This window comes from Bombyx mori, chromosome 9 (genome assembly GCF_030269925.1).
Source record: "Bombyx mori chromosome 9, ASM3026992v2".
Lineage (NCBI taxonomy): Eukaryota > Metazoa > Arthropoda > Insecta > Lepidoptera > Bombycidae > Bombyx > Bombyx mori.
This window is the reverse complement of record NC_085115.1, coordinates 12,347,080-12,359,640: the sequence shown is the minus strand read 5'-3', so window position 1 is coordinate 12,359,640 and position 12,561 is coordinate 12,347,080. Positions and strand designations below refer to the sequence as shown.

General features: G+C 36.5%; 1 protein-coding gene across 3 annotated transcripts in view; it reads right to left on the bottom strand.

Annotated features, from left to right (window-relative positions):
- LOC101746728 (protein Lilipod) overlaps positions 1 to 12,561 on the bottom strand; it is a 39,561-nt gene that overhangs the window by 1,268 nt on the left and 25,732 nt on the right. Inside the window, exons 6-10 of one of the 3 annotated variants that reach the window (XM_062670180.1) lie at positions 8,016 to 8,218; positions 4,759 to 4,920; positions 3,153 to 3,384; positions 1,962 to 2,040; positions 1,884 to 1,900 (exon numbers count right to left, since the gene is read on the bottom strand). In XM_062670180.1, coding sequence (XP_062526164.1) covers positions 1,884 to 1,900; positions 1,962 to 2,040; positions 3,153 to 3,384; positions 4,759 to 4,920; positions 8,016 to 8,218 — 693 coding nt within the window. Of the gene's footprint in view, positions 1 to 177; positions 2,041 to 3,152; positions 3,385 to 4,758; positions 4,921 to 8,015; positions 8,219 to 12,561 lie in introns of those variants that run through there. The other 2 variants (XM_004931102.5, XM_012694748.4) reach the window with 2 other exon arrangements.

The window sequence follows — 12,561 nt, the reverse complement described above, 5'->3', positions numbered from 1 at the left end:
CAACCTAATGAGACTGAAAGAAAATACCCGGGAAAAAAAAACATTGACAATGCAAAGCAGTAAGCAAAAGAATAAAAGCCACAAAGCCAATTAGGAATATATAGAAAGCAAAGATGAAAAGTGCATGGTTTTAAATACTTTACACGATATACAATGGACAAGAAATAAAAGAACAAATTTAATTTTTCGTATATTATTATTTTCAAATGCAATCTCAATGTTTATATTATAACACAGTTTAATACAAAATGTATAAAATTCACACACTGAATAAAATTTGCTCACAAAAGAGATTCACACAGAAACCTATCAATAACAACATATAAACTGTAAGTGCATTTATTTTATACTAATAGTTACATAGTTTAATGCAGATTCAAATCATAAAATATTGTGGCACAGTTTCCTTCTGTCGACCTAACTTAATAGGACTAATAGTTTCAGTTTTAGAATTAATGTAGCAGGTTTGCGCATTAGTAATGATTGCAGATGGGTTAATATAATGGCGAATGATTTTAAAGAAGCTCCTAAAATGTAGGTAATACAAATACATCAGAGACTAGAAAAGAACTCTTCAATATTATTCTTCACTTAAATATCTCATAAAATAAACGTGTGATGTAAAAATTGAGCAATCGACCAAATTTTTGGATTAATTAAAACTTAGGTATAGTAAAAACAGTCTTTTGTGTCTTTCATGTTGTAACTTTAACACATCTGCTCTTTTTCTAAGCGCAAAGCAAATTTGTTGGATAATATAGTGATTAAATATTATTGGAAAAATTCATTTACGATAATTTATCGTCATGGCAATAAACTTACAAATTAATGATAAATCTACGCTTATTTAATTTAGGAGTCATTCGAAAATTATATAAAATTATTTTAATATTAAACATAAATAATCTCCTGGATATTCTAATCATAACTTTAACAAATTCAGTCTCATTGGTAAAAATAAATTTTATACGTGAATCTTTCCTCAAAAACTTATACGATCACAATTTGTTAATTTAATTCAATTAATAAATTCATAACATAGGAACACAAGTGAATTAAAATGGTTATAAATGCAAGAAAAAAAATATGATTTTTACTTTTTTTTAATTTGCAATTTTTTTTCATTTTCTTATAGAATTTTTTAAATGCTTAATACAATAAATCATACGGAGCTACATCAAGTGGTCTTACTTATAAAGTTATCTGTAGAACAAATACTACAATATACATTTAGTACCATCCTTAGTCCTATTTTAAAATTCAGTTCATCATGGATATTAAAATTCGAAGGTAAGTTTTGGGGCTATGCAAAAATGTATTCAAACAATTCAGTCCCTTAACTTCAAACTACGACAAATACTAAAAAAAAAATCACTCAATTACACTAGGCTTTATCAAAATTTCTCACAATATTGAATATTCGTTCCGCTTAGTAAACTCACGAGGTCCGCTCCTAACAAATGTCCAACCGAATATTTTTGTGTACGTATTTAAGGCGTGGACTTCATACGATATGTTCTTACTAGCTTGACGATCATAAACTATAATATAAAACACCACGAAAGTTGAGTTTTTATAGTACATTTGAAAGCTGTGACATAAAGCAGAGTCCGCACCTTAAACAGTGTGCTTGGTGCGACTTTTTAACGGCGTAAAAGTTAACTCAAATTTGTATGGAGTTGGAACAGCGCCCCTAGCGGCAAACGCAGGCAAACGTTCCAACTCCATACAAATTAAGAGTTAACTTTTACGCTATCGAGAACGTTTTAAAAACTCGCACAAAGCGCACAGTTGTAGACAATTTGAGATCATCGCAAACACGACGTATTCAATTGTTGAGGAAAGAGACACAGTGCGCCACGATGTTCACATTCTCCACCAACCTGTTGTACAGTTCGCGGCGCACGCTCGCCGTGAACTTGCTGACCAAACACAGCGTGACCGTGGCCGCGAATATCGCGTTGTACAGCAACACTAGCCTGAAGTTGCCCAGCCACTCGATGCGCCCGAACTCGCCGAGCAAATCGAAATTCGTTATACCTGTGGTAGAAAAAGCAGTCGAATGTTTGAATTAAATGAACATTACAGTTGTTAAAAGTATGATGTACTTTTATTACAAACAAATCGAGGGGAGAAATTGGAAATGTCGTAACTTGTATTTTGAGGTAAACAGCTTTTTTACCATATTCTTGTAAAAAAAAAACGCCTCAAATCGTCATGATCGCGTTTCCCTACGATTAAATTTTTCATCTTCATCTTACTACTAAGACCTTTAAGTCATGTCTTATTTTAATTTATGTTCTTATTTTTATGAAAAATGATAATATGGAGTGAAATGAAATGATTAATTTGAAACATTAATCAACTGGGATGAAATTAAATGACATGAGATGAGATATAATCTCAGCAAATGGTGGTCATTTACTGAGATTTTTTCAGTGGACTTTTTGGAGAATTCCGAGAAATTACGTTCAGCAAGTTTGTTTCATTTTCCCACATGTGTGCACTTTCACAGATATTAAACGGTTAATAAACCACCGTTATTACACATTTAAACCTGAAGAAACACTAAATAGGCAAAATAAAACATTTTTTTTCCTACCTATGCTGATAGCCTTGAGAGGCTATTTCGCTTCGCCCTAACGTGTATAGGTGAGCTCACGGGGCTTAAACCTGATGTCGTTGCTAACACGAACGCTAGCAAGAGCCGTGCTTCACAGAATCTACCACCGGATCGGAAACGCGAACCACTGAGAAGATCCGGCGAGAAACTCAGTGGGCTGTTTCTATGGGTTAATTCGCTCGTCGAGCCCTTCGTCGCAAGCGACGGGTTCGACGAGGACGGTGACCGGTGCTTGTGGTGCCTAAAAGCACCGTTTATGGATCAGGAGGATCCGTAATGACGTGCTTTGGGCGACGTCGACGGTTTACCATTCGGTCTACAGGATCGGGGTATGTAGTTTCCAGCGGCCACGACAAGAGGGTTCTCATGTCGTGCCACCTTCTCAAAGTGTCGCAGCGATGCCGACTGTAGATACTTACTGACGGAGTCGAGCTCCAGGTCATCACTTGAAATAAAACCAATCACACAACTTCACTCATCGCGTTCCCGCCAAAACGTCTCCCTGTACAGTAAGACAGTGATAGCATACCTAATATCTTGACGAGGAGCGGCTGCGCGGTGGAGTGCGCCAACATGACGGCGGCGAGCGCGATGATCCGCGGCAGCGGCGTGCGGCGCGCGCGGGGCAGCACGCGCAGCGCCCGCAGCGGCGCGCTCAGCCCGGTGAGCGACGCCGCGTGCAGGTATAGGATCAGGAAAGCCTCGAGGGTGGCGCCGGCCCAGCCCATTTTCGACAACGACGTTATGCCCAGTGTAAATTGCTGCTCGAAAAAAAGACAACATTACATTTTTATCATGTAAACCAAATCTTACCCAGATGTTAATTATATAGTTTAACTAGCTGTACCCGTCCGCTTTTTTATTTTATTTTTTTATTGCCGTATAGGCAGGCCCACCTGATGGTGAGTGGTTACCGTAGCTCATGGACGTCAGCAATGTCAGCAGAGCCAAGCCGTTGCTTACCGTTTAATACTCTCCACAAACCTCGTTTGAAGACGGACATGTCATAGCGCTCATAGCGCTTCGCTGGGCATTTAAAATTAACATTATTATTTCTCACCCGCACAAAGATTCTCATCATTAACGCCCCCGCAACTGGTGTAGAGAGTTCAATACTCATATAAATATTAGCCTATCCATTAAGTACATATATTTTCTACATGGATAGCAAGTTTCAAGTCAATAGGATGCATGGTTCAGTAGTTATCGGAACATCCGTAAAAAACACTGTAGATTTATATATTAGTATAGATTTGAACATAATCTTTAATAGATTTCATATCTATATCCACTTTTACGATTTAATCTAGGTATTACATATTATTTTTAATTAAATTTTATGTTCAAGGGCGATTAAGCCGTAGAGGTACTTTTAATCAGGTCCAAGATACGCGAGATTGAAAAAAAAACATTTAAAAGATAGGACATTTTTCTCATTCTGTTTGTCAATCGGTTTTTTTAGTAGCCATTAAAGATCTTTATTGTTACCAATCAAAGAATACATTAAGCTACCCCTCTTTTCAAACTTAAAAAAATGGCACAAAACGCAAAAGAAAATACGTAAAATGAATTTAAGTGTTGTGTTTTAATCGATTATAATCCGCATTTCGATCGTTGGGTGAACCCTAATTCAAAGAAATTCACGTATGTTACTTAGTAGATTATAGATAAATTTATAGAATTGTACAAAATACTTTAAGAACATAGTCCAAATTGATTACTCTACATTTAAAATAAATAAATTAATACCTAAAATATATATCAAAATTAATACATTTAATAACTGTAGGCTGTACCCGCCCGCTTCGCCCGGCATTTAAAATTAACATTACTATTTCTCACCCCCACAAAGATTCTCATCATTAACGCCCCCGCAACTGGTGTAGGGAGTTCAACACTCATATAAATATTAGCCTATCCATTAAGTACATATATTTTCTACATGGATACCAAGTTTCAAGTCAATCAGATGCATGGTTCAGTAGTTATAACGGAACATCCGTAAAAACCACTGTAGATTTATATATTAGTATAGATTTCCTTAATAGATTAGAGGCGCACGAGCCGACAGCCCGCCTGTCGTTAAGCAGTCACCGAGTGTAAAGGTGTGTCCTATTTTAACACATAAATATTACCCGCGTGCTAAGCGGCACCGCTTTGATCCCGATGAGTAGCTCGAGGGTGTTCTGCAGCACCATGAGCACGGTGATGGTGGTCAGTCCGAGGAGGAGCAGCATCGCCAGCGGGTATACGACGTTTCGCTGCAGGGATGACGTCTTGCGCTGATTCTCAACTTCCTATAAACAAATGATGCGCGGCATTTTTACTGGTGGTAGGACCTCTTAAGAGTCCGCACGGGTAGGTACCACCACTCTGCCTATTTCTGCCGTGAAGCAGCAATGCGTTTCGGTTTGAAGGGTGAGGCAGTTGTTGTAACTATACCTGAGACCTTAGAACTTAAATCTCAAGGTGGGTAGCGCATTTACGTTGTAGATGTCTATGGGCTCCAGTTACAACTTAACACCAGGTGGGCTGTGAGCTCGTCCACCCATCAAAGCAATAAATAAAAAAATACCATAACAATACCAATTAGTAATGTTTATATATAAGTAAAAATATGGTATATTTCAATGGGTCCTTCTGTATTACAGATATTTGAGTTGCACTGCTTATAACATTTAATTCATTCAAATACAAATTTAATTATTTATAATTAATTATATTGGTTGTAGCTCATTTTTTATATATTATTTTTTCTTCTTTTATCTTATCATATCAATCAGGTTTTTCTGTAATTACGTTGTAGTCTTTTTTAGGTAGCGTCATTAGTTACACGACTGAGAGTTGAATGTAAAAAAAAGCTAATTTTTTTCTTCCGATCGTCTGTTCGCGCTTTGAACGTCAAAACCGGTGAAGGTCGTCGAACTTAATGTATGTGGACAGGGATTAATATTTCCTTGTTCAGTAATTGAGTCTAAGTAAATTTAGTTTAGCATCAGAATTTCGGTAGATATTCAGGTTGGGTTGCGTTGCCACTTGTACGTCGAGCTAATATCAACTACATCCTTTGACTTCCATATAAAAGGGGGCCGATTTGTCGATTATTTTTCTCTTGCGATCCATTGGAATCAATAGCACATTCCGAGAGATTGGAAACCAAAGCAGAATTCACAATAATGACTAATACACTACGATTTCAATAATAATTATAACAATTTGTGTCAGTGTACGGTTTGATAGCGAAAAGTTTCGATCAACACCTTATGAAACTTTCGTTAGCTAGCCGTGTTGGAGGCCTTGTACTGAAAGCTTATAGTTATGCTTATTATCCTTATAGCTATAGGGCTTACAGTTATCTTTAACACGGTGTGTATTATGAGGCGATTTCTCACTCTAGAGCCTTCATCTTGTATCGCAGACATCCCAAGCAGGGGTAAATTTTTTTTGTATATAGTATGTTCTTGTAAAAAATGTATTTTTATAACTTTTATATACTTACATTAATAGTTCAATTATAATAAAGCGTATGCTTTGTTCCGTAGAAAATTATGTGATAGCTTTTTCTATTCACATGATAACACAATTTACGATAAGAACTACCGTCCCTAATTCTACATTTCATTGTTATACACCTTTAAATTTGTTCCGTTCGGTCGTTACTAAAGCTAGCTAGCTGCATATGATAATCGTGACTAAGAGAACTTGACTTGAGAATATTATATTATAGAAATTGTAGCATATAATAATAATTTCTTAGGATAATGTCACACATTCAAAGCGCATTGTAAATGATTTTCAATCAAACAGGATTGGCCATACTTTTCTACATCGCCGATATTGATAAGCGACAGTGACCACTGGCAACCAAATATCCTACCGACATGACGAAAATTTATTTCGCGACCAACATAGGCACGATGGTGGCACCTAATCTTAGGAGCTCCCGTACTGGCGGGGACCACGCAAATTGTTTTTTTTTTTTATTACATGATATTCATTTCTATATAGTGTCGTGGCGGGTAGTCATCATACAACGCAAGACATTTGACAGACGCCTGAATCTCGCTTACGACATTTTCAAGATATGCTTGCATACATAAAAAAAATCCGAACAACAACATTCGGACGGTCGGCCTACCGAGCAGTATCACCAGCTCGGTGGAGGATCTTTCCCTTTGTCGTTAAGCATTACACAGTGTTTATAATGTCGTTGTGACATTATTATGAAAATACAGGAAAACGAATAAGATTTTTCTCTTGCAAATCAAAGTTTTAGTGTAAAGGTTAATAGTAATAAAATGCAATACATAGAGCGGATGAAAACGGATAAAGTAAAAGAATACCAAAATAAGATATAGAAAAATCCCTTCTTATGGCATGGAAATATAACCCAAGGACGTCAATCAGGCGGTCAGCTGTACAACTCATACAAATTCCCATTTTTTTCCTACCTAATCTGATGGTCTAGGGAGACCATATCAGCGTAACCTTCACTAGTATGTTAGCTCAGAGGGTTCAAACCTAACGATGTTGGTAACACGAACCCTAGCAAGAACCGTGCTTCGCAGAATCTACCACCGGATCGGAAACGCGACCCACTGAGAAGATCCGGCGAGAAGTTCAGTGAGCTGTGTCTGAGGGTTAATTTACTCGCCGAGCCGTTCGTCGCAAGCGACAGGTTCGACGAGAACGATGACCGGTGCTTGGGGTACCTAAAAGCACGGTTATTGGATCGGGTGGATCCGGAATGACGTGAAAATCCCTATTCTGCATGGTAAGAGGACATGCTGATACGATCCCACGTAATGTGGGGTAAGGGCAAGGGGTAAGTATAGACAAAGAAGAAGACGACATTTCTTAGAGCGCCGTAGTCGTTCGTAAATATGAATTAGATTAACATAGAAAAAATCGTATCTGATTTCAAGGCTTTAACCTGGGCATAGCCGCATCTATCTTTCCAAACACATTAGACGTCTTATTCATAAGACCATAGGCGCTTCTAATTTGTATTTTAATAATACTAATATAAAACCCTTTCCCTTTATTTTATAATATCAGTGGTATTCGAATACTATACACGAAAGTTCTAATCCAAATAAAAAATGGAAAAGTGATGTTATGCCAATCTGAAAACTTCCTCAACCCTCAACTCCACTCAAACTTTGACTTACAACAAGACCCTCGAGCCAAATTATTATTAGCATCATTGTTTGTTACTTAGTCCAAGTTTATAAAGCAAGCAAATTATTCTAGCAAGTTCTTCGATACCTTAACCTTTAACTACATAATTATATTCAAAATAGAAACTCTTCAGAATTATAGAACCGAGGGTCAGGAAAGTATAAGGCAACGCCTTAGAATACTAGTGATGAGCACTTCAAAGTTCAAATACCTTTCTCATAGCGACAATTTTCTGAAGTCTCTCATTGAGCCCCGCCTGAAGAGCGCCATTTCTCAGTCTCAATAATGGAACCTTATCGATTCCAGGCGATGCGGCATTCTTCTTTTCTTTGCACATTGAAACATCTAAGTCCAGAGGCTCTGAGAAATCTCCCTTATCAGAGTACATCGGCTCAGGGGAAATGTAACATACACCTGAAAAGGAAAACATACATTTGAAGTTGTATTGTCATCATCATACCAAGTTTTTTTTTATTGCTTAGATGGGTGGACGAGCTCACAGTCCACCTGGTGTTAAGTGGTTACTGGAGCCCATAGACATTTACAACGCAAATGCGCCACCCACCTTGAGATATAAGTTCTAAGGTCTCAGCTACAACGGCTGCCCCACTCTTCAAACCGAAACACATTACTGCTTCACGGCAGAAATAAGCCGGGTGGTGGTACCTACCCGCGCGGACTCAACCCTATTAAAAGTTTCGTGGAAGATCTCGTGTCATAAGTATTACGTTGAACGACACACTCATTGATGATACAAGGTACAAAAAACGATAAAAGCATCGATAAACTTCTGACCTATTTGTTTACAACGCCGTTATGATACTTAATATTATTTGTTTATTTTTCGAAATCTCTCTCTCTCTATTTTATATGTAGAAGGGTGAAAGGCTATTTGGTTTAAGCAGCATTTCGCTTAATACGCGACATTTATCTTTTAATTAAAGATCCATTTTATTTGTTACTAGCTGACCCGGCAGACTTCGTAGTGCCTCAATCGATAAATAAAAGACTTAAACTTTTGTATGATATAAACTTAAAACAAACAAAAGAAATCCGTCCGACGGGGGACACATCAAAGGAAAATCAAAATTGAAATTTTTATTGAATTCCGAGCATTTTCATATTTATCTACCTTTTAAACCTTCTCTGGATTTCCACAAATAGTTCAAGACCAAAATTAGCCAAATCGGTCCAGCCGTTCTCGAGTTTTAGCGAGACTAACGAACAGCAATTCATTTTTATATATATATAGATTAGAATCAACACTTCGACGTTTTTTGATCTTAAGTCTACTCCATTGAAATAGCTGAAGAAGTTGTTTTGTTATGATATTTTTACCAAATTTTAAACTTTAAATCTCTCTCCTGTACAGTTGCAAAAATGTCGCTTAAACAAAATAGTTTTTCACCCCTCGATCTATTTATGTGTATGGCCGATACAAACAAAAGATAACCGGCAACCAGATAACGCCAGGCGCCTAGGCGCACCGTGAACTCGAACACCTGTCTATATCAAATCTATAGTATAACGTAATAATATAATCTATATATATAAAAATGAATTGCTGTTCGTTAGTCTCGCTAAAACTCGAGAAGGGCTCGACCGATTTGGCTAATTTTGGTCTTGAATTAATTTTGGAAGTCCAGAGAAGGTTTAAAAGGTAGATTAAAAGGTTTAAATATGAAAATGCTCGGAATTAAATAAAAAATAACAATTTTCTTTTTCCTTTGATGTGTACCCCGTCGGACGGATTCTTTTTATTGTTTTAAGTTTATTTTATACAAAATCTTTTATTTATCGATCGAGGCATTACGAAGTCGGCCGGGTCAGCTAGTAATTAATAAAAATAATAATTAGATATAATAATAACGTAATAATATAATATTTGATTAATTTCAAAACCTACACATTTGAAGTTAAATTAAAAGTAGATTAAGTTTCCATATGTAGTTATTTTAATACTGATGTCTATTTTTATACTACAATTGATTAGCATTCGATCGACACGGCACACTGGTGAAGTTTCGCATGAAAGCCCACGGGAAACTCAAAGAGGATGTCGTTTGTAATGACAAGCCATTGTTCTAGATCCAACGTTAGTATAGCGTTGAACGATTCATTGCAAACTAGACAATAATAAAATTATCGAAGATTGATGTGGTATGCAGAAAACAGTCGAAATAGAGAAATATTGATGACACAAACTCTTGGCAACCATTCGTTTAATTGTGAATCTGGATGTGGTGAAAGTATTCCTTTGTATATTTCTCTAGAGACTATTCTGGCTGCACTGAAGGGCGAGCTTACGGGGCTCGACATGATATTTCTCGTACCTCGTATGTCTCTTTAAAAAGTACTATCTAGGTGTGCGTATCGATCTATAAAGCAAAGTTATTTTTAAAACAAAATTGACCCTTAAGTGCATCGATATGTTCCGGTTTGTCTCGTGCCTTCATCCACAGATAAGTGGTACGAATATCGGTATAAGATATCTATATATTAATACGTGAAGCAAAAACTTTGTACCCCTTTTTACGAAAATTGCGCGGACGGAGGAGTATGAAATTTTCCACACTTATAGAGAATATAGAGAAGAAGTGCACAATGCTAATATTTTTTTAAAATAATGCATAAAAGATACATTAAATCAATAAAGAAAACATTACACACACTACATACCGTGTATTTGACGCACACACGCATGCATACTATTTATTGTCAAAATTTTGTTCTTGACGTCTGTTGTCAAATTGAGAATAGAATATGGTTTTTCTTTGTTAATATTTTTTATAGTGTAGTCTTGGCGAAATTTGTGATTATAGAAGTCATAATAGTGTACAAACTTATAATTTCAATTAATTATGGTCGAATTTCGACTACCGGGGGACCGCTAGTTTGTGTAATACTTTCTATTGTAATTGTAACGTTGCCAAACTGAAGAGCACTACTAATTTTAGAAATACAAAATTTCTTCAAAACCTACATCGATTTATCATAGTATTTCGACGCGTTTAAATGTTTTAGTGCAACAATCAATCATTCACTGTTAATTCCTTCAAAAATAATTTGCTCTTATACTTTCATATATAGCATATGTTTTATCTATGCAAACAAATCGCAGATAAGTTTGTTTTATGCCAGTAAATATATGAAGGTGAACAGTTTATAAATATTATTGTTATAGCTATGAAATATATCAATACGCATTTATCATTCGAGGTCAAAATATGTATATCAATATTTGAACGAACAACAATGAATTCGAGAAACGTACGCACCGAAGATAAACACGGTGTTGGATGAATACGAAAAAAAATATACATATACTTATTAAGAGCCTTATACAGAACACTACTAGCTGTAACCGTCCACTTCGCTGGGCATTTAAAATTAGCATTATTATTTCTCACCCCCACAAAGATTCTCATCATTAACGCCCCCCAACTGGTGTAGGGAGTTCAACACTCATATAAATATTAGCCTATCCATTAAGTACATGTGTTTTCTACATGGATACCAAGTTTCGAGTCAATCGGATGCATGGTTCTGTAGTTATAATGGAACATCCGTAAAAACCACTGTAGATTTATATATTAGTATAAATTTTAATAGAAGATTATAATCGATCTGTCAACAGCGCATTGTCCAAACTATTCAAAACACATGTAGAGCTTCATATAGCTGAGAAAGATAACAAATCACAATAAGAGCGAGGACACGTGGACGCAGACTTAAGAGATAATACGACTGAATAGTGCAGCAAACGCATTTCCCTATAGTATACGTTAGAATAGCTGGCCCGATTAGATAAAAGATATGAAAATTTCACAACCGCAACGCCAAGGTTCACACAAAGTGATTCATTTTAGAGGTTGAAGATGAATTTCTTCATAGCTCATAACAGCGGTTTTGATGTGTTCTTATCAATCGTGTCACTCTTGACAGAGTGGTCGTGATCGTCATGTAGTGTTGGAAGGGGCAGACTTGATTCGTCTCACGATGTCCCGCCATCTCTCCCTGCTCGAGGCCATTCTACTGCACTCATTTAGATGTACCTTTAGTATATTGCCAAGCCACTTTCCGTAGGCTCGGCAGAATGTTTTCCTTCGTTTGAAATATAAACAAATAGACTGACTGTATGGCGCAGTAATTAGCGCCCCTGACTATTGCGTGGGTCATGCGTTTGATTCCCACGCCACGCCAAATTCGTGTTGTGAACAGATTTGTTTACTCTTTGCCTGGGTGTCATTGTCTATATTATATAAATATCTATATCAGTCCCAGTATGGTTCCCATAGTACAGGGAATCCTAATTCGCAGCAAAATGAACGTGACTAGTTAAAAAAAATCTCTTACAAACACCTTGTTGAAAATTTGTTAAAAAAACTAATAATTCATTCTCAGTAAAAAAAAACTAAACAAAAACATAGGATCGTGAAGTTTCCTTCATATTAAAAACGTCAATAAATCGTAACAGTCACGTTAAAGAAATAAATGACCCACTAAGCAAGCACGTGACCTAAAATATATTCTTAAATGAATTCGGTGGGTCAATACGACCACTGAATATTGATGTACTTCCGTCGGTCCATTATATTCTCGCGAACTATCATTACTCAATACGAATGGAATGGCAAACCATGGAATCGATTTAGCATTAGATTTAGGCAACGCCAGTCGCGTGCCAGATTCCTGGTCGCTTTTTGTACAGTACATTGTTTACAGTGTAATGTGCCAAAATATTTTATCGACGTTAG